Genomic DNA, 21,663 nt, shown 5'->3' on the forward strand with positions numbered 1-21,663 from the left:
TTGCAAGGAAATATAGACCACATTATAATAGCAGAGCACATTGGCATGCTACCATTCTCTTATGTGAGATTGCCTTTCAGTCTTGGAAATGTAGATAAAGTTGATTCTTTGATGTAATATTACTTTTGAGTCTTTCGAAAGATTTTGATTTCTTTTATCATTATTTACAAATAATTCCCGAAAACTTTTAATGAGGATTCACTGCGAAATATACCTTGGTCTTATCATATGAGAGGATTGCGATATAGGCAAGCAACAGAGTTTTTAATATGAATTAATATATAAATTACAAATGTCATGGAAAGTTTTATGGAGTAGATTTCTTGGTGCTTTCCACCGTGCTGTTCATTTCTTCATTTCTCTTGCTATAGACTGTTGTTTCAGAAGTAACAGGAACATTTTTATCAATCGTGATAAAGGTCTCTACATTCCCAAATGGGTAATAAGGACCAAGAGTGTAATATGGAGATTGTGGTAGTGAGACAAAATTAACATTCTCACATTCCTTTGCACTACAACTCTTACTCACAGATCTTGTATTTTCCTTGCTTCCCATCTTCTCAAGAACCCTAAAAAATCTTTTGAATGAAGGAATAGTATCTACAGCTGTAAAAGTATTCAAAATATTAAGTAGTCAAATCAAATATGACAGTTGTAACAATTGTCATAATAAAATAATATAGTTTTATAAAAGATAGGTTCTCATGAACTTTGTCTTTTTTAAACAATTCAATCTTATAGAAACTTTTAACTTAGATATTTATGTATTTTAATATTTTAAAGTTTGCTAGAACCTTCATTTGTTCAATTTAGATCTTCTTTGTAATATTTCTTATTGACTATGTTGACTTGAGTTGACTTGTGTTGAATTGAGCTCAACTCAACTTTAGACCATCCCTAAAGTGAGTACTAATTCCAAAAGTTGAGCAATAGATAGCATCAGTTCATACTCTCATCCTAAAGAGAGTATAGTGTAGCAATAGGAATACTCTAATGCAACACTTCTTTGGAAGGACATAAGACCTAGCAATGCTGCACCATGTGTGGGAGATTGGCTCTCTACTTCCAGCTACAACTTGGCAATCCTCTTGGATCACTTCCACGAACTAAACACAAACAACCCCTTTGCAGTCTTGAATCTCAATCTTGCCATCAAGTTTAATGGGATCTTGAATGCCTTGCTCCATCACACCAAATCCTTATCCATCTATGTTGCTAATGCAATGGCTTTATAAAGCCTCATTTAAAAAATTACACTAAAGTCCATATGGATCTAAAAGTGGCAACATAGCAACCTCACACACTATTTATGGCAGCACTTCCTAGAGGTTTGACAGTTTTAAACAAGCAACAGTTTGAATTAGATGAGTGTTGTTTGGAAGTAGAATTGGGCCAAAAACTTGCTATGATAGGCTTGTGTTCCCTAGAACATCTGGCAAAGCCAATGTTATGATAATTTTGCTCTTCATCTTAGCATCTGGTAGAACAACATTATAAGGCGTATGTGGCCTTGACCACAATAGCGACAACAACCTCCATGTCCATGACAACCTTACTGCTGCTGATAGTAGTTGGCATTGCTGTTTGACATTCATCATGCGTTGGAGCTTCTGGCTCACCACCCCAATCCGTACTATATACTGAATATACCAATCTCCACATGTACACTTTCAATTGGAATACTTGAATGCCATTCTCAGAGAAGTTTCTGAAATGTGTGAGCCTGGAGAAGAGGGAGTTGAGGTTTCCCCCAAGCATCCATCCAAAGAAATTAAACTCTTGAACATGGCCAGTGATGTTGTTACATAATTCTTGAGAGAGTTGTTATGACAGAAATGTGCAGTTGCTGCTGCTACTACTGTGATTTGTAACACCTATTTTGAAAGCCAGCAGTGCATTTATCTCCTCTGCTGATAAATTCCTAAAGCCGTGAGGAGTCTTGATTGGAAATTATACAAACATCTAGTTTGAGTTAACTTCACTATATCAACAAGATTACAGCCTTTTGAGTTTAAATAAGAACCCTAATAGCAATACCGGACTTGGAAAGCCTAAAATCGGAAACCCTTAGAAAAAGGGGGGCAAATGGCTCTTTGCGCGCCACGAATCGCTTTCCAGCTTCACAGTCCACCTAGGGTTTGTAGCAAGTTGCGAGGGAAGGAGGCCGCATCGCCGCTGCCCAAATGTATGGCGGCCAGCGGCGCAGCGCTGGGATTGATGCTGTTGCCCACTTCTGCGGCTTTTGCCGCGGCGCAGGACAATCTAGGGTTTATTCGCGAGCTCCTGTCCGAGGAACCCGCGAATGCTCTCTCACTCCCGACATGGACCATTCACGTCGCCAGTGTTGTCGAGTGGTAAGTAAGTCGAGCTCGAGAGAGAGGAAAAAAGAATCAAAGTTTGGCAAAAATCCGAAGATAAAAGCGCAAAAAAGTCATCGTTTTCGTTCTTTTTGCAAGGGTGGTGGCAATGATTCTGGTCTGGCAATATGGTGACACAAAGAACAATGCAGCTTGGAAGGGCCTTTCGTGGGGAATGGTAAGCATTTCTTCTTCTTCACCAAGTTACACTTGAGAACTTGGCCAATCTTCTCTTCTTTTTTCTTCTTAGGTTCCATTGCTGGGTGGAGCTTTATGCGCTTGCACCTGGCACTTCTTCTATAATGCCGAATCACTGGAGGTATGCTCGTCCTCTCGCAAGCCTTGTGTTCTTGTGCTAAGAGAGTTTACGAGAGGTTTTTTTCTCTTGCAGGTGTTGGTCGTAATGCAAGGTGCTCTGACGCTTGTTGGCAACATCACTCTCTGGATCGCTGCGTATAGAATCTACCAGAATAGCTCATCTTCGTCCTCGTCATAGTGGGTACGCTAACGCGGTCATTCTCTTTTGGCTCCGCTGTTGTTAATGACGACAGTGGCTGCTGCTGCAAGCTTTGAAATTCTCGCTTTGACGAGTCTTGTTCGATCCAACTCGAACCAGGATAGCTCAGCTCTCACCTTCCATCACTTCTCCAACATGCTCCCGGCATCAGCAGACAGGTTTCCACGGAAAGTGATATCCTTTCTTGCACCGGCTTCTCTCTTTTTCTCTTTGCATTGTTCGTATACGTTGGAAGGACGGAGATGTGCTTCTGCTCGGCTTTTCTTCATTTCCCTTGAGCCAGGTAAGTACTTGATGCAGCAAGTTATGGTATGGTCCTCTCGAGTTTTTCCCTCTGCTGCTAAAACTTACACTCGGATTGTCTTCCTTCCAGCCGATAAGCTCCTGCTTGTGGGGTCATCCACAAAAGCCCGCATGACGGCTTCCTTCATACACGCATATCATTACGGTGGCCATGTTCTGAGACACAGGGGTCCTACGATTGAGCGAAAGCAAGCAAAGGTGTGCTGCACGAGGCTGCTGCCACTGGCTGCGGCTAAAGCATCCTTTCTTACCCGTGTTTGTACTAGCGTACTCGTCCGTTCATGCAACAAAGTTGTCGACTGTACTGTAGGAGGCTCCAGCCAGCTTCTGTTCGCCAGGTGTGTGAGTGCTCTTTTGATTTCAACGCATACTAACACCGATCGCTGCTTCAGTTGCTGCGGATTGGATTGGACAGCAGGCAATAGATTCCTTCCTCCAAAAGCTGCTGGCAAGGATTTGCCTCCACTGTGCGAGAGAAGAAAAACTTTAGCAAGGCTGGAAGTTTAAGCGTAGAGAACGACGGCCTGTAGCAGCGTTGGCGTTGTCGGTAACGTTCCGTGGTGGCGGTGGGGGTGTCAAGGTACATCGAAAATGAAACTCGTCGCAGGCTTTAGCGTTAACGTTTTCTGGTGACACAGGCTGAAAAAGCATTTGGATCATTCTCAGAGATTGAGAACGCGACACAAGTCTTGGCAGTGAGCGTGCTTGCTATCGAAGTGTTCGTTGGAGGAGGTGAGTTTGTTTTCTATCAAAAGCATTCTTTTCTTCTGTGGTGCGATCGAAACTAACGTCGTTTCACGCGACAGGGACTGGATTTCATGCTTTCGCGTATTCATTCAAACATTTTACAAACGGTAGAGAGAAAAAAGCGGAAAAAAAATAGGTACCTAAAGCCACTTCAAAGCTGCTGCTTGGGCAAAGTCAGCTAGCTTGAGCAGCAGCAAGAAAAACCAATCGATAGAGGAAAGAAAAGGAAGAACTTTGATAAGAAAAAGAACGATTTTTCGCGAGACTGTGCTATCGAGCAGCGATGGATGGAAGAACCTTGGGTGACGAGGACAAGGTGGTGGAGTTAAACGCCTCGGCAACGTCTTGGACGCTCCACCCGGATCTCTTGAGCGAGTCGGAGAGCTCCTGGACTTTAAAAACGAGGCCTTGGATCACGGCTTGGCGGCTTTGCTTGCTGCTGGGAACGATGGCGTTGGAGGAAGAACGCGAGACTACTGGATCGTCGATGGGAGGAAGAACTATCATCTCGCAAATCTCGTCCTCCTTCCACCCCGCAATTCGCAGCCTTCCAGCCATGTCGTCGAGATATCCATGGAGCCATCGCTGCTGCTCGCTCTGGATTGGAATGGATCGATCGACTTGCGGGCTCTTAGGTCGATCTGGAAGCGCAGATGGATTGACTTGTGGCAGAGCTGCGATCGATGGATTGACTTGTGGGCTCTTGGCTCGATCTGGTAGAGCTCCGATTGATGGAATTGGGGAAGAAACCACCACTTGGGCGCCAAGATTCGCTGGAGCGATCGCTTTGGGCGAGCTCTGTGGCTTTGGATCGTCGAGCTGGGGCGCTTGGCCGCAGAGATCGCTCCAGAAATCGATGTGCTTGGGCTTCTTGGCGGCCCAGGCAGGGGCGGCCATGGTGAATCCAAGCAGAGATTCCAGAGCCACGCCCTTGGGATGATTCTTGCGACGAGACACCACATCCAAGCTCCGCCGCGGCGGCTCGGCGCTGCCCCCGCCGCCATTGCTGCTCCCGGTGCTCGAGACGCTCGGGCGAGGAGAGACCTCGGCGCTGCGCGTCCCAGCCATGGATCTAGAGATCCCCTTCTTCCTCCGGAACGCGAAATCCAAGCTCCTCATCCCCCACAGCGAGGAAGAGGAGATCTTGTCCCTGTCCCCTCCATCGCTGGATCTCCCCATTTTCATGGAGCCCATCAAGCACGAGGACGAGGAGCTCGAGTCCTCCTCGTCTAGCAACCGCGAATTGGGATCTTCCTCCTGATCGCCATGGAAGACCTCGCGCTCGAAGAAATCCGCCACATCGTTCCCGACCACCGACACCTCGCCCGATTGGACGAGTAGCACTGGGTTGCCAGCGCTGCCCGAGGATGGGATGTAGCAATTACCATACACGGGCACTAGCGGCGCCACTCTCTCCAGCGCCGCCGCCGCCATGGCCGCCGCTTGCTCGCCGCCGCTGGGCCGATCGCCCCACTTGTCACACCAGAAGCGACTGCGCCGGACCTGGGCGCACAGATCCGCGAGGGGCTGCTGGATCCGGGTGCGCAGCGAAGCCGCGGGCTCGTGCCGCCAGTCCGGGAAGCTCGATCCGGCGGGGAGGCCCTCGGTGAGGATGGCGCGGAGGTCCGGCGGGAAGAGGAGGCCGAGCTGCGATTCCAGGTGGCCGAGCTCCGTCTCGGACAGCCCGGGCTCTACTCGGACACCGCAGCGGCGGAGATGGTCCATGAGAGATCGCGCGTAGGCCGCGAAGGAGAAGCAGCATTGGCGCCTGGGGGCTGCTGGGATCTGGCGCCGCCGGCTCTGCTGCTGCTGCTGCTGGCTATGGCTGCCCATTTCGATCGATCGGACGAGAAATCTCTCCCTTTCTTCGCTTCCCTTGCTTGTTCTTGGATCAATCAATCAATCTCTTTCACCTCTTCCTCTTCGTCGCAGCTTTAAAGGATTTAGATCCACAGGGACATTCGAGCTAGAAATCATCAAACATAAATCTCTAACCACTCCAGAATCGAGTGATTGATTCTTCGCAACTCCTTACAAGAACCAAAAATTCCTCTTTTTCTCCCTCGCTACGAGCTCGAGACTATAAAGATTTGGCGAGATTTGATGATACAGCACACCACCATGGCCAGGACCACCACACTGGTGAGATTCTTTCTCCTAGGCAGGCAGGCCGCTACAACGAATCTTAAATGGGAAGCCAAAGAGAGCAAGCAAAAAGAAAAAAAAAATTCTCTTGTTCTTCGAGGAGCCCTTTGACTACGTGACAACGAGAAAGAGAAGAAACCCTTTTTGCTTGCCTCTCGCTTCGCTTTCTTCCGCGAGCCTTTTATACGCGAGAACCACTGTAGACACATTACAATAGCATTGCGATTGATAATTAGACTAGATCAGAAGAAACCATGGGAGCTATAGTTTAATCGATTCAATCAGGGAAACCCAAAAAGCAGCGGACAAGCTTCTGAGAGCCTCTGTAGTTATGCCTCGCATGACAGGGATTGATTGAGAGGGCATTGCTGTGCGGCCGTCCAGCACAAAAGAGAAGGGGCATATGTTCGTTTCAGAAGCTTGCCGTTTGGTGAGGGGATCATCCGCCTCTCTCTCAATCGCAAGAAAAAGCGAAAGAAAGGAAAAAGGTGGCGAAGTTGTTTTCGGTTGGACGATCCAAAATTGTTCGGATCCGAAAATGTTGAGTAAAATTGAAAATCTTTGGTTGACATGAGTAAAAAATCACACCAAAACTGCATGTGCATGAGTAAAATTTCATGAACACAAGTTGAACTTCACCTTGGCTCTTCAGGTTCAACTTGCTTGTACAGCTTGAACGTACATATACTGGGCGTACTGTGTCCGCGTATGCGTAATTTGGCGGTTAGAGACTCGGTCCAGTCCAGTCCAGGCCCAGTCTCCAGGTCCTTGCCAGTCAAAACGAAACAGAGGGCCGCGATTTGATTGCCAGCCGCCGACGGACGGTGGGATGGGCGTTTTAATTGCTGTGTTTCTGGTAAGATATATGGCAGGAAAATAAATGCCCTTTCGGAGGTCAGATACCAAGTTTCGAGGGAGAGTTACGCATGGATACCTCTAGAGAGGTTATGGATTTTCGTGCGCTAGCATTGAGTCCCACAATGATTGCCTTTGCATGGACCGCGGCTCTTGGCTCAGACTCCATCCAACCCACAAAGTTCCCAGCATTTGTAACCAATATCAAATGTTCTTTTAGTAATTTGTTTCAACTTCTCCTTCTTTTACTTTGCCTTGAAGCACGATGAATCAGAGAGTTTGATAGTTGCGTTGCGTGTCATCCCCCAATTCCATAATTTAGGACCTTTTGGGGAGGAGGATACATAGCTATCCAAATGTATGCGATCTATAAATCTTCTCCACTTCAGAGTCACGAGGGTGACATATGACGGTGGCAGGCAGGCATCCCCAAAACTTTTTCAAGAGATTTTTTTCTTTCGAAGCTCATGAATATTGCAAATCAGACACTGGCATGTGGTCAACCATACCTTGCCATGTGAAGTCAAAGTTTCGTTCTTCGTTTTTTCTTGCTTGGAATTTTTTGTTTTTCCTTCCAATCCATGAAGCCAGGAAAACGAGTATTAATTTCCAGGATGGATCAAGCTAGAGCAAAACAAGTGGCGCATTGAAAGTCGCAGTCTCCAATCCAGAGAGAACCATCGCTGCAATCACTCCAAAGTTTTGTTCTGGAAGCCGTCTCAGACCAAGCGAGCAAGACTCTATGGACAATCTTTCGCAGTTGTCTATCAACTTCCTGGGAAGAAAATAATGGCTTGGCCAAGAAAACAACACCGAAACTCGTGTCGTGTAACGTAAGAAGCACGGAGAGGAAAATTAAGCAAAAGGCTGAGTCACTTTCGTGGTCCCAAGTTCCAAATAATCTTCTTGGATTTACACTACTTTGCAGAACTAATGTGAACAAGTTCCAAGTTGAGAGTATTTGATTCTAAAACTATCTATTTATTTATATATATATGCTATTTTGAACTTGAAGCATGAGACCTATGAAGTTGGATTATCATTGCCGAGAAAAAAAGAAATATATTGACCGAAAAAGAAAAAACTTACCTAGAAACGAAAAATCAAGGAACAAGCACCACGTCTGTGTCTGCTGTGGTGGGATATTTTTCTCTGGCAGCAGTCATTGGTAGCAGCAGTTGGAATGGCTCCACTCCAAATTATCTTCAAAGTTCCTTTGGATTTTTGTTGTCCTCGGTTTCGTTGGATGATAACACAAACTCTTGAACATGGAACTGAGTTTAGTTCTGAAAGTAGCTAATATATCCTCCAAGCAGTCTTATGCCTCCAGATGGTAATCCAGAGATCCAAACAGATCTCATGAGCTGTATTCGATTGAATCATGAGGAAAGAGAGAAGAATAAGGAGAAAGAAAGAAGAAGAGAAAGACCTTCCACCTTGTCCAGTACCTTGAGGTAGATCCCTTTATGCCAACAGAGATGCCCCAAAAACATGCATTATATTTGGCTACGTTATGTTTATTGATAGGATGACTAACACCTTTGAATCATCAGCAAGTTCAAGGATGCAGTCATCATTTTCCTTCAGCAATTTTCCATACCCCTTCAAGAAATTATCTCCATGGTCAGTGTGCTGGTACTTGGACACATTTCCACGTTGAGTCAGCACGATGTAGTAACTTCCATCGATCTCAAATTTGGGAGTGTCTGAGACGACGAGATTGCCATTGTCTTTGCGGCCAAGTAGTAATCCTTGTTGGGAGATCTTATGCAAGTGTCCGAGTACATTTTGAAGTATTCTTCGAGACGATCAATGATGTGGAAGCTGCAAGTTAAGACAAAAGAAAGTTGAGAGACTCGAAAACATCAAATTGGAATTCTAAAGCTAGAAACTGACATATGAATATCTTGCATGAAGTCGTTCTGAAGCTTAACCCATGCATTGGCCCTGTGATCAACAACTAGTTTGTAGTTGGAATCTTGGGGCAAAGGTTTTCCTGGCTCTTGAACGCTCTCTCACACTGCAATATCCTCTTATAGAACAGCAGATTTTTAAAGAGGGGAAAGACATCTATGCCGGACAATCATAGTGACCAGTTTGGTGGTGGCATTTACGAAATGAACGGTGGTCCAGCTCAAAGCTGGCAGATTCAGGAATTTGCTTAAATCCACGTGCAAGAACACTCGATTTCCTTGCAGAGCCCCATGAACTTGCAGAGATATCATGCAAGCAGTTCTCTTGACCCCAAAAACGTAGGCTTCTATCCAACAAAATCATTATTCTTAGTATATAAACAAGATCAAAGAAGTGCCCATCCCAGCCCAGATCAATATCAGCAAATCTCATTCCGCATTTCCTCAGATGGTGAGGATCCAGGAGCAGAAGTGCTCCCGGGGAAAGAAATCTACTGTGCGAAGGCAGCACAGGGTGGTCAAAAAAACATTAGCAAGGTGTTGTAACTTGTACGAGCTGTCCGAAGGCTACAAAATGTACTCTAATGTTTGCATCGGCTCCGACTCAGAGGTCTACTACATGGTGCTTGCCAAAGATGGTGGCAAAACCCAAATCCAGGGAACTCCAACGGGCGAAGGGGACGTACTACCTTACGTTGAATTCGCGAGGCCAGCTTGTGAGGACCAACGAGAGTGATGGGAACTCTCAGACCAAGGGCGAGAGCGATGACTATGTTCTTACTGTTTACGCCGACGGGACTGCTTGGATCGGTGATGGAACCAACAAGCAGAAGATTGATCTTCCATGGGTTTAAACACTTATGGCCTTGGTTTTATGCTATGATGCTGGTTGCTTTCTGCCTGGAAGCAGGCATATCCATAAAAAATTCAGTGTTTTATGCGCTTGAGATCTTCATAAGATGTAATCGGTGGTCCAGTTTTTCTCCTTAGCTGAGATGTATAATTTTTTGTTCTTGTTTTCGTAGGTGATTTCTTGTAAATGTGGACATTTGATCGTCATAGGCGTCAATGTAAGGATTTCCACTTTCTCGACTGATCCGAGAGGCTGCTGGACCTGCGCCCAGCGATGTCACAGGCCCCGGGAAGCTCAATCCGGCGGGGAGCCCCTCGGTGAGGATGGCGCGGAGGTCCGGCGGGAAGAGGAGGCCGAGCTGCGATTCAAGGTGGCCGGGCTCCATCTCGGACAGCCCGGGCTCTACTCGGACACCGCAGCGGCGGAGATGGTCCATGAGAGATCGCGCGTAGGCCGCGAAGGAGAAGCAGCATTGGCGCCTGGGGGCTGCTGGGATCTGGCGCCGCCGGCTCTGCTGCTGCTGCTGCTGCTGGGTATGGCTGGCCATTTCGATCGATCGGACGAGAAATCTCTCGCTTTCTTCGCTTCCCTTGCTTGTTCTTGGATCAACCAATCAATCTCTTTCACCTCTTCCTCTTCGTCGCAGCTTTAAAGGATTTAGATCCACAGGGACATTCGAGCTAGAAATCATCAAACATAAATCTCTGACCACTCCAGAATCGAGTGATTGATTGACCGACCACCTTCGCAACTCCTTACAAGAACCAAAAATTCCTCTTTTTCTCCCTCGCTACGAGCTCGAGACTATAAAGATTTGGCGAGATTTGATGATACAGCACACCACCATGGCCAGGACCACCACACTGGTGAGATTCTTTCTCCTAGGCAGGCAGGCCGCTACAACGAATCTTAAATGGCACCAAATGGAAGCCAAAGAATGGCACCAAATGGAAGCAAAAAGAAAAAAAATATTCTCTTGTTCTTCGAGGAGCCTTTTGACTACGTGACAACGAGAAAGAGAAGAAACCTTTTTTCCTTGCCTCTCTCTTCGCTTTCTTCCGCGAGCCTTTTATACGCGAGAACCACTGTAGCGATTGATAATTAGACTAGATCAGAAGAAACCATGGGAGCTATAGTTTAATCGATTCAATCAGGGAAACCCAAAAAGCAGCGGACAGGCTTCTGAGAGCCTCTGTAGTTATGCCTCCCATGACAGGGATTGATTGAGAGGGCATTGCTGTGCGGCCGTCCAGCACAAAAGAGAAGGGGCATATGTTCGTCTCAGAAGCTTGCCGTTTGGTGAGGGGATCATCCGCCTGTCTCTCAATCACAAGAAAATGCGAAAGAAAGGAAAAAGGTGACGAAGTTGTTTTCGGTTGGACGATCCAAAATTGTTCGGATCTGAAAATGTTTGAGTAAAATTGAAAAGCTTTGGTTGACATGAGTAAAAAATCACGCATGTGAATGAGCAAAATTTCATTAACACAAGTTGAACTTCACTTTGGCTCTTCAGGTTCAACTTGCTTGAACGTACATATACGGTGTCCGCGTATGCGTAATTTGGCGGTTAGAGACTCGGTCCAGCCATTCTCACCAAGAAGAAGAAGGTCCTTGGCAGTCAAAATGACCGTGATTTGATTGCCTGCTGCCGACGGACGGTCGGATGGGCGTTTGAATTGCTGTGTTTCTGGTAAGATATATGGCAGGAAAATAAATGCCCGCTCGGAGGTCAGATACCAAGTCTCGAGGGAGAGAAAGGTTATGGATTTTCGTACCCTAGCATTCAATCCCACAATGATTGACTTTGCGTGGACTGCTGCTCGCTGCTCGTGGCTCGAATCGATCCATCCAGACTCCAGTTTGTTATCGTTTCTTTGAAACTTTGTGGATCGATACATTGTTCCCAGCATTTGTAACCAAATGTGCTTTGTAATTTGTTTCAACTTCTCCTTCGTTTACTTTTCCTTGAAGTCTGATGAATCAGAGAGTCTGATAGTTGCGTTGCGTGTCATCCCCAATTCCATAATTTAGGACCTTTTGGGGAGGAGGATACATAGCTCCCCTTCAAGAAATTATTCCATGATCAGTGTGCTGGTACTTGGACACATTTCTGTAGTAACTTCCATCGATCTCAAATTTGGGAGTGTCTGAGACGACGAGGTTGCCGTCGTCTTTACAGATGGCCAAGTAGTAATCCTTGTTGGGAGATCTTATGCAAGTGTCCGAGTACATTTTGAAGCATTCTTCGAGATGATCAAAGACTTTGAAGCTGAAGTCATTCTGAAGCTTAACCCATGCATTGGCCCTGTGATCAAGAACTAGTTTGTAGTTGGAAACTTGGCAGAGCGAATGCACTGATCGGGGAACATTTTCTCATTCACTCTCAGCTCAAACATTATCTTGAAAGCTCTCTCACACTGCAATATCCTCTTATAGAACACCAGGTTTTTATAGAGGGGAAAGGAATCCATGCCGGACAATCTCGACGCAGGTTTGTAATAGTGACCAGTTTGGTGGTGGGCATTTACGAAATGAACGGTGGTCGAGTTCAAAGCTGGCAGATCAGGAAATCCAAGTGCAAGAACACTCGATTTCCTTGCATGAACTTGCAGAGGTAAAGCCTCACTCTACCTTAGCCCAGATCAATATCAGTAAATCTCATTCCGCATTTCTGCACTTGTAATGGCTCAGATAGTGAGGATCCAGGAGCTCAAGGAGCTCCCTGGGAAACAAATCTACTGTGCAAAGGCAGCGGCACAGGGCAATAACAAGGTGCTGTTGCTCGAAGGCTACAAAATGTGGAGGTCTGGTGCTTGCCAAAGATGGTCGCAAATCCCAAATCCAGGGAACTCCAACGGGCGAGCCCAAGGGGACGTACTATCTTATGGTGAATCCGCGAGGTCAGCTTGTGAGGACCAACGAGAGTGATCAGAAATCTCAGACCAAGGGCGCGCGCCTGGCTCAGAGAGATGACTATGTTCTTACTGTCTACGCCGACGGGACTGCTTGGATCATTGATGGAACCAACAAGCAGAAGATTGATCTTCCATGGGTTTAAACAGTTATGGTCTTGCCTTTATGCTATGATGCTGGTTGCTTTCTGCCTGGAAGCAGGCAGATCCATAGTAACTAAATAAGAAATCCAGTGTTTTATCATGTTCAAGCACCTTTGCCACCATTGTCCAACGTTTAAGTGGATTTCTTGGTCGTTATGATAATGAATATAGATGACTACATCCTTGTTGCCATAGCTTGGAAGACAGATAAGAATCTCATCCACACCGATTCCACGTTGCTAAAGAGATCCAATGCGCAAACGTAGTGATCCAGCACAGATTCCACCCAGAAATCTCCGCTCGTCGATGTAAAACACTTCCAAGCATCGTGGAGGCTCCCATTTGTCAAACAGGAAATTGACAATCCTGGCGATCGACCGCTCGATCCCGATGCCTGTGCTGGGCATATGCGACCACCATAGCTGTCCATGCTTGTAATGACGAGCTCGATCAAAGGCTATGCTTGCGCTATATAACCAATGCCCATGACAACGACGGCGACCTCTCAGCCGAAAATGTATAGCAACTGCCAGATTCGCGGTCCCCGTCTTCGCGCGCCTCAAACAGAAACGCTTTCTCGTGGAATCTGGCGATCCCGGCGTCTGGCGGCGTGTTGTTGTGGCGGTCTCGCCATGGGGCTTTACCGATCGGTGCTCCTCGGGGGCCAATTGCCGGACAATGTCACGTTCGTCAATCTTCTAGCCGGGGGCCGTAGATCGCTGGATCGATCCACGAGCACAGATCGACTGGCGAGGAAAGACACTAAGTCAACTCCCTCCGCCAAGAAGTTCGAAGATCGCAAGAGGATCTTCAAACGCGAGCGCGAAGGTTCGTATTACCTCATGGTGAATGCGCGAGGCCTGCTTCGAGCATAAAACAACATTGATGGTTAAGCCCATAGGACATAGGCAACACTCTCAGATGTCTTATCGCTCTCCATAGTAACTAAATGAAAAATCCAGTGTTTTATGCGCTCTAGATCTGTATTCGAGCTTGGAAAACCAATGTGGTCCAATTTTTCTCCTTCGCTGATTTCGTCATTTGGCAACGCGAGGATGGATCTCCTTTTCTTTTTTCTTTTCTTCTATCCTTGGATTCCTGCACAAGCGTTTTAATCTTGTTTCTGTAGGTGATAAGAGATAAACTATGTGTTCTTGTAATGTGGACACAAATCGTTTTGATCGTCATTTTCTTCCAGGCTTCAATGTAAGAATTTGCATTTCCTCAACGTTTTTGCACAGACTGTTCGCTCCTTGAACTTGAGAAAAAAAAAGGGCGAAAAAATTGTTCCATGTACATTGTAAAACTTCAATGCCAAACCAAACAAACACCACAGTTGAAAGCTTTGACAGGATATTGGTACCGCGAGACTCTTTGTTGTCCAGGTAGAGTAGAGATCCTATTTGCATTTGCATTTATCTCCCCGGCCATTAGTTTTTTTCTTTCTGTGTGTGTCAACTTATCTTAGTTGATCGATTTGTGGTTGGGCCGTAGATGCTCCGCAAGCTCCACAGGGCCACAAGTGACAAGTACACCGATGGGGAGGAAAAAAACAACAAGAAAAAAGAAAAATCGTAAATCTTCTTCCCTGGCAATGGTGGAAGGTCCGTGACTGGTGAGACATAGCTCCTTTCGGTGAGTAGTTTCCACCCCAGAGAGGCAAGACAAGTTTTCGGGCGGGCGATTCATATCCTTGATAGGGCCATGAACCGTCAAGAAGCGCTTGGGCTTCTTGGCGGCCCAGGCAGGGGCGGCCATGGTGAATCCAAGGATGATTCTTGCGACGAGACACCACTCCAAGCTCCGCCGCTCCCGGTGCTCGAGGCCTCGGCGCTGCGAGATTCCTAGCTCCTGACTGGGAGGGAGAAGTCGGCTCCTGATCGCTGGATCTCGGACGAGGAGCTCCGAGTCCTCTTCGTGTCGCGAATATCGGGACAGCGAATTGCACTCATCTTCTCTTCCACTGTCAAAGACTACATTGCTCATGACTCACTGCAAACAGCGAAAGGCACTCGACGCACGTGTTCAATAGCGACCAAGCTTTGGTGGTGGGCATTTTCGAAAGAAATGGTGGTGCTGGCAGAGATTCAGGAATCACCTCAAATCCAAAAGCAAGAACACTGAGTTCCTTTTCCTTGCACAGACCTGATTGTAATGATAATACAAAGGCTTGCACCTTCTTTGGGGCGCGCCTACGTCTGTTGTCTTTTCTATCGAAACCTGCTCACACAGAGAGAGAGAGAGAGAGAGAGAGAGAGAGTGTGCTGCGTTGTGGCGGTCAGCAGAATCATTCTTCTTGGTATAAAAGCTCAAACGAGATCAAAAAAGTAAATCTCATTCTGCCGAGTCGAAACAATTGTGCAATTGATTTTCCATGGGCTTAATAGTTTTATGTTATGATGCTGGTTGCTTTCTGCCTGGAAGTAGGCAGATCCATAGTATCTAAATAAAAAATGCTAGTAACATCTTTGATAATTTCTCCAAAGTAAAAATGCAAAAATCTCCTTAGGGTTTCCTCGGCTCCCTTTTCTTTTGGACTGGTGCGTATCACGCAGTGGAATGTTTTTTCGTTTTCTAGCTGCCAGAGTCGTTTTGATCGTTCCAGTCTTTCAGCGTAAGAATTTGCACTTCCTCGACGTTTTTGTGCCGATTGCTGCCACGCCTGGTTTCCAGACAAGAAAAAAAAAAGGAAAGAAACAATGTTCCATCTACACCAGAGATTGAGAACACATCAATCCTGTCAAAGTTTTCTATTTCCTTCAAACTGAAAGCCACTAAAATCTCGTTACCTACAGAAGCAGCACGGGGCACGGATTGGAGCTGTGAATCAAATCGCCAAAGGTGGTGCTTGTTTGGCATGTTGGTGCGGCGAGAATCTTTGTTGTCCAGGTAGAGTAGAGATTTTATTTGCATTTGCATTTATATCCCCGACCATTAGTTCGTTTTTTTTCTCCTGTGTGTGTCAACTTATCCTAGTTGATCGATTTGTGGTTTGTTTTCTTGGACAGGGTGGGCCGTGGCAAGCTCGATAGAGACACAGTGACAGGCACACGGATGGGAAAAAAAAAAAAGAAAATAGAAAAAGAAAAAATCTAAACTTGTTCCAAAGTGGTTGCCAAATCTTCTTCCCTTGCAATGGTTTTTGCTTTTGGAGGTCCGTGACTGGTGAGCTTTCCTCTCCTCTTCCTTTCTCTTTTATGTTGGATTTGATACGATTGGCTTCTCTTTGCCAAGGTCGGGTGGCCAGTGACAGCGCAAAATTACTAGACGAACTTTGGGATGGGGAAAAGGAGAAGGAAAAGAGCGTGAAGGAATCGAAAGGATGGAACTATGGCAGAAAACTAAAGGTAAGTTAAGTTTGCTTCTTCCATTGACTATAGCTTTCTCTCACGCGTGTGCTCTACAGGGAGAAAAAATGAATACCAAAAAGCAAAACGAGAGGAAAAAACTGTTTTTGGGGACCCAGCTCATTGACCTCTTACAAACAGGCAAGTGAGGTATTTATATGTGTATTTCCGATTTTTTTCTGGTGTTTTTTTACTGAGCTTGGGGACATATACACCCCCCACTTTGGCTTCTTTTCTAAAAAAGGGCATCACATCACAGCACACGCACACACACAAGCATTCTCCATCCATCGCCTTTCTCCTTCTTGAATGTCACCAAACTGGTGTAAGTTGTGGGAGGCGAAGATCTTGCCTGGTGATTCCAAAAGCTTGTAGCGCCAGTCCCTCGCTCGAATTTGGATTGCTCTATCCGGGAAATCCTTTGTCCTTGGAGCCAAGGCGGGAGATCACACAAGCTTCAAAGGGTAAGAACTCATTGTCTCATTTCTCACTCCATACACAATCTTTCTTCGTTTTTTCTCTTTTTTCCTTGTTGTGCTTCGTCCAGGAGCGGCAGGGAGAGGAATTCAAGCTTGCAAGCTCCGAGATCTACCATGGAAGATAAAGTGGACCGGGAATGCAGTATGTGTGGCGATATTGGATTCTCGTCGGAGCTGTTCCAGTGCAAGGAATGCAACTTTAGATGGCAGCACAGGTATTCCTCCATTATTCTGCTTTGGTCATTCGATTCCAGTGACAAGATTTCTCGCAACTCACACCAAACTTGCCTTGTGTTTCCCGTCCAGCTACTGCAGCAGACTTTATCCCAACATGGAGAGTGGCAATTGGGGAGAGTGGCCGGTGTGCGACTGGTGCTTTGGAGCTCTCGGGGTAAAAGCAACACTCAAGCCAAAGCGGAGTGCCAGCATCAAGCTGAGAAGAAGCTCCAGCTCCAACTACGAAGAACAGGTGTACCAGGCACAAAAAGGATCCAAGGATGAGAACCACCATCGCTGGGATGCTCTCGATTATCTCCTGGAGGTGGCACACATGAGCTCCTTGTCTGATGGAGAGACGAGTATGAAGAGGCAGGCGTGCAGCAGCAAGAGAACTTGTGCCAGGAAATTAAGCTCTGCCTCTTCTTCTCCCAGCAGCAGCTTCAAGCGCCCCCAACAAAAGTGGGGATTTTTGAGCGAAAGGATCAAACTCGACAGCTCCAAGTTATCTCCTTCCAGCTCCAAGCCAAGTTCTCCCAAGCCGGTTTGTAATCGCAGATACAAGTTTCTATCAGATGTGTGACTAGCTTCTATCAGATCGAGGAGGGGACAGAAAAAAAAACCACAAGATTTCGCGAAGGTGGTGTTTCTGGGATCAGAGATGAAAAGCTTGCATGAGCTTGTGGGTTCTTACATAAAGATAATACTATGAAGAAGCGAGCTCGGACTTTGATGCTAAAGATCTTTGTTGGTGTGTTGGGTCTACTGGCTTACGTAAACATCTGCACAATCAATTCAATCAGGCTTGCCAGGAGCATCATATCCATTGTTTCCAAAGGGCAAGTTTGACATGGTTTTAGCACATAATGGGGGAAATTTTCTCCGCTGCTTTGTCTGACACCTTGCTAAAAGGAAAATAAAAAATCTACATCTTTTTAGTAATATACGAGCAATATCCATATCTTATGGTTCTTGCTTGCGTGAACCATTTGTGTTAAGCAACAGCTACATTGGATATAAAGTGTACGATATTTTTTAAATTTTTTTTATGGGTGGGGTGGCGTACAACACTGAAAGGAAATCCAAAAGAGTGGATCATATCATTTAGTTGGCTGGCTTCGCAATACTTTGGTAATCAAAAGAAAATGTTTGGTCTCTGAATTTTCTTTACATTTTATACTGTTATACTTTTTCATTTTTCAATTATTAATATGCTCCTTGGATTCTCGACGAATGTGGACGAGAGACGGCTGATTTGCCAAAGCTGGAAAGCTTCCTTACATCAGTGGTGTTTATCTTTGTTCCTCTGTAATAGAGCAACTTGGGCATGGGGAATCTCCTGCAGATTCAAGGTGAGTCCACCACAATCCAAAACTCATCCATTGTGCCAGTCAAGCTTCTTGCTGCGAAACGCGTTTGGAACTCGCTTCTCATCGAGATTGATCTCAAACCGGGCAAGAATGTGAGCGTTCATCGCGGCTATGGACCTCTCGAGCTGGTAGTAATCTCGACTGGATCGAATGAAAAATCTAGAAAGCTATTGAGGAGCTCGCCTCCTCTCGTGATAGAGCTAGAAGATCTAAGAAAGAGCAAAAACATTGCAATCACCGGCAAGAAAAATCACCTCCGCTTAAAGATGGAGCGAAGAACCAAGTACAAATATATAATCTAGTCAACGCTATTCTAGTCAAAGTATTTACCAAATTCTAGTCAAACGCTATGAATGCTTTCCAGGAATCTTGGAAGGAGGGGTGGCGCCGTAGCGAGGGATTTGGCCGAGAGGTTGGGGCCCGAGAGCAGCAGGGACGAACTCGTGCTCGCTCTAAACCATTGCGCGTCCGCGGGGGATCTCGAGCAGGGCAGACAAATCCACGCCAAGATCACGCAGCGCCGCCTGCGATCCAGCTCCTTCCTCACCAATCACTTGATCAAAATGTATGGCGACTGCGGCGACGCCACATCCGCGCTCGCAGTCTTCGCGCGCCTCAAGCGGAGGAACGTTTTCTCGTGGAATCTGGCGATCGCGGCGTGTGGCGGCGAGGATCTCTCCATGGGGCTTTACCGATCGATGCTCCTCGAGGGCCAATTGCCGGACAACATCACCTTCGTCAATCTTATAGCCGGACGCAGTAGATCGCTGAAAGAGGGCAAAGCCATCCATGAGCACGCGGTTGAGAGTGGATCGATCGCGGACGTGGTAGTGGCTACGGCGATGGTGAGTCTCTATGGGCGATTGGATCAAATTGCTGAGGCAAAGAAACTCTTTGATGCAATGCCGGAGAAGAACCAAGTTTCCTGGACCGCGATGATCACAGCATATGCCCGGAACGGGTATCGCAGCGAAGAATCGATCGAGCTCTACTTCCAGATGACCAGGATTCACGCGCTTGATCCCGATCGCGTGACTTTCATTGCGCTCCTCGAATCTTGCACGTCGGGATCGCTGGCGCTGCGCGATGGAGCAATGATCGAGCAAGAGATCGTCGCTCGTGGCCTTGACGGCGAACCCTCCATAGCCGTCGCGCTCGTCACAATGTTTGCTCGATGCGGAGGCATTGACAGCGCGAGGATAGCCTTTGATCGAGCTTGCCATCGCAAGAACATTGGCTTCGCGGCGTGGACGGCTATGGTAGCCGCATATGCCCAGCACGGGCATCTGGAGCTAGCGGTGGAGATTCACCGTCTCATGGCGCTCGACGGCCAGGATTGCGATTCCGTCACCTTTGTCAATCTCCTGTTTGCTTGCAGCCACGCCGGGAGGCTCCACGACGCTTGGAATTGCTTTGCATCGATGAGTGGAGATTTCTGGGTGGAATCTGTGCTGGATCACTACGTTTGCGTGGTGGATCTCCTTGGGCGATTAGGGAAGCTGGAAGAGGCTGAGGATCTAGCGACCAACATGCCATTCGAGCCTGTGGAATCGGTGTGGATGAGCTTCTTATCCGCGATTCTATGTTCTCTTGAATAGCAAGCATATTCATGCATTTCTCAACCCTTTTATTCTATATTTTGCGATCCTACGAAAACTTAGGTCAAGCGAAGCATGGTAAAGTCAAAGAGAAAGAGTCAGACGAAGCAAAGGAAGCAAAGCTATGGCAAAAACGACGTAGTAATGTGCCCATTCGACGCTGATCACGTAAGAAGATTCGAGTTAGATACCGAGTACGAGCCGAGAGGTTTGCCACCAGGTGTGTACCCATGCCCTAGGTGTGGATCTTACAAGACTCGCTTCGATCACTATAACAACCGAGATGGCGGGAACTTCAAGTATGGAAACAAAAAATCACCAATGTTCGCGTGTAAAAATGGCTGCGGCAAAAGGTTTAAGGTAACTAATCGCTACTGGGAGAAGTATGGGCCAGATGGGAAACCCACTCAAACGTCGGAAAATGGTGGTGAAGACCTGGTTGGCACAAGTTTGCCACAAATTGGAATGGTGTTGGAAAATGGTGGCGACGACTTTAGTTTGCCACAAATCGGAATCGATGACACTGCTGTTTGTGTGAGCAACACCCAATTTACACAAACTAGCATGGAGATCGACGCTGACAATGGTGACAATGGTCGTTGCATGGAAGGGACTGTAAGTTACGACGTGGAGGAGATTGATCAAGGAACAAGCGACATGCAGGAGATCACGAAAGATGACATGGAGGAGATTGATCAAGGAGCAAGCACGAAAGATGGCGAAGAGGGTTATACGTCTGTGAATGACAGTCCGATTGATTGGGATGTTGCTGGGTTTGTGAGGAAGATGCAAGAAACTTACGAGGAATACGTGAATTCTGGAGAGCTTGATCCTTGCGAGGAGCTTCTCATGCCAAAGTCTTGTAATTCCCCCGAGGTGGTCCAGATCTTCACGGGGGCCTCTGGCCATCGGGTGTTTTGTGCAATGTAAAGGAGTGTAAATTCTTGCGAAAATTAGCATTGAAAGCTAGAGAAAAGAGACTCTTAAGCTCCAGAACTTCCAGCAGTTCTAAGCCCAATAGTCCGTAATCTATATCTATACTGAGGAGCTTCTTCTTCATCCTCGTCACTCTGATCGTCATCGCCAATGTTGTTCCACTTGGAGTAGTCTATGGTGGAGTGTGCTTTGGGCTTTGAAACAGCAACGCAGCCACTTTTCTTGTTCTCAGCCTCTTCAAGTTCCTTGTGTTGTTCATTTGGAAGAACAGTGGTCGGCGAGAAGGAATGCAAGGCTTCCGCCGCTGGCGACGATGGACACTCCTCCTCGCATTCTGGAATGGGAGCGAGCGTCTGTTCGTGAAAAATCATAAACTCGTCACAAAAAAACTGGATGAAAGGCTAAAGATCTCTCTCTTTTCCCCCTATTTCTTGCGTACCATTTGTGTTCTTAAGCGGGCCTCCAGTTCCCTATACGCAGGAACTTTTGGATTGATCTCGAGAAGCCTGGTTACATCGAACAGTGCCGATTGGTACTCTTTCAAAGCAATTAGTGTTTGAGCTCGCAGCATCAAAACACTTGTGTGGTTGCAGTCCATTGCCAACACTGCTCCACATTCTTCAGCTGCCTGTATAGCAAAAAAACATAGAAAGACAAGAAAAAGAAAAAGAAAAAAAAAAGAAAAAAAAGAGGGAGACTTTAGAACTTACCTCTCTGAATCGGTGGAGCTTCAAATAACATGCAGCTCTATTGCTATAGAGAGCAATCTTGTGAGTAAATGATGTTGTTGATTCTAGCATAGCTGTGTAAAGCTCAAGGGCTTCATCAAATCGTCCATCCCTATACCTTTGATGAGCTGATTCAATCGTTTCCATGGCTGTGGCAGTAGTGGCAGCAACCACCTGCCACAACCAATCAATCGATCGATCCCAAGAGGAAGATCTGCCAAAACCCTAGACAAGAACACCAAA

General features: G+C 46.6%; 3 protein-coding genes across 5 annotated transcripts; 2 read left to right on the top strand and 1 right to left on the bottom strand.

Moving 5' to 3' along the window:
• Positions 1-2,848: 2,848 nt before the first annotated feature.
• LOC112349555 lies at positions 2,849-4,187 on the top strand. 2 transcript variants are annotated; one of them, XM_024684162.1, is made up of 6 exons: positions 2,849-3,157; positions 3,248-3,375; positions 3,444-3,515; positions 3,570-3,757; positions 3,816-3,909; positions 3,984-4,187. In XM_024684162.1, exons 1-4 carry the CDS (start codon positions 2,899-2,901, stop codon positions 3,600-3,602), a joined length of 492 nt encoding a protein of 163 aa, XP_024539930.1. In that variant the 5' UTR covers positions 2,849-2,898; the 3' UTR covers positions 3,603-3,757; positions 3,816-3,909; positions 3,984-4,187. The 2 variants fall into 2 exon arrangements, with proteins under 2 accessions (XP_024539930.1, XP_024539922.1); XM_024684154.1 differs by having other exon boundaries at positions 3,248-3,515.
• Positions 4,188-16,350: 12,163 nt separating this feature from the next.
• Positions 16,351-17,528, top strand: LOC9629139. Its single transcript, XM_024684411.1, has 4 exons — positions 16,351-16,557; positions 16,641-16,787; positions 16,879-17,332; positions 17,386-17,528. Exons 2-4 carry the CDS (start codon positions 16,687-16,689, stop codon positions 17,464-17,466), a joined length of 636 nt encoding a protein of 211 aa, XP_024540179.1. The 5' UTR covers positions 16,351-16,557; positions 16,641-16,686; the 3' UTR covers positions 17,467-17,528.
• Positions 17,529-20,687: 3,159 nt separating this feature from the next.
• Positions 20,688-21,656, bottom strand: LOC9629141 (mitochondrial import receptor subunit TOM34). Of its 2 annotated transcripts, none has more exons than XM_002962258.2 (3): positions 21,403-21,656; positions 21,132-21,320; positions 20,688-21,045 (listed from the first exon to the last, which is right to left on the bottom strand). In XM_002962258.2, exons 1-3 carry the CDS (start codon positions 21,565-21,567, stop codon positions 20,740-20,742), a joined length of 660 nt encoding a protein of 219 aa, XP_002962304.2. In that variant the 5' UTR covers positions 21,568-21,656; the 3' UTR covers positions 20,688-20,739. The 2 variants fall into 2 exon arrangements, with proteins under 2 accessions (XP_002962304.2, XP_024540697.1); XM_024684929.1 differs by having other exon boundaries at positions 20,688-21,081; positions 21,403-21,649.
• Positions 21,657-21,663: the final 7 nt, after the last annotated feature.

The sequence above is a fragment of the Selaginella moellendorffii genome, unplaced genomic scaffold (assembly GCF_000143415.4).
Source record: "Selaginella moellendorffii unplaced genomic scaffold, v1.0 SELMOscaffold_1, whole genome shotgun sequence".
NCBI lineage: Eukaryota > Viridiplantae > Streptophyta > Lycopodiopsida > Selaginellales > Selaginellaceae > Selaginella > Selaginella moellendorffii.

Coding starts and splice junctions, on each gene's coding strand:
- LOC9629139 (XM_024684411.1), top strand. CDS start 16,687: ATGGAAGATAAAGTGGACCGGGAATGCAGTATGTGTGGCGATATTGGA. Junction 16,788..16,878: donor AACTTTAGATGGCAGCACAG/GTATTCCTCCAT, acceptor TTTCCCGTCCAG/CTACTGCAGCAGACTTTATC. Junction 17,333..17,385: donor AGCCAAGTTCTCCCAAGCCG/GTTTGTAATCGC, acceptor AGCTTCTATCAG/ATCGAGGAGGGGACAGAAAA.
- LOC9629141 (XM_024684929.1), bottom strand. CDS start 21,567: ATGGAAACGATTGAATCAGCTCATCAAAGGTATAGGGATGGACGATTT. Junction 21,321..21,402: donor AGCTCCACCGATTCAGAGAG/GTAAGTTCTAAA, acceptor TTTGCTATACAG/GCAGCTGAAGAATGTGGAGC. Junction 21,082..21,131: donor CCCGCTTAAGAACACAAATG/GTACGCAAGAAA, acceptor CCTTTCATCCAG/TTTTTTTGTGACGAGTTTAT.
- LOC112349555 (XM_024684154.1), top strand. CDS start 2,899: ATGACGACAGTGGCTGCTGCTGCAAGCTTTGAAATTCTCGCTTTGACG. Junction 3,158..3,247: donor CTTCATTTCCCTTGAGCCAG/GTAAGTACTTGA, acceptor TCTTCCTTCCAG/CCGATAAGCTCCTGCTTGTG. Junction 3,516..3,569: donor AGCCAGCTTCTGTTCGCCAG/GTGTGTGAGTGC, acceptor TCGCTGCTTCAG/TTGCTGCGGATTGGATTGGA.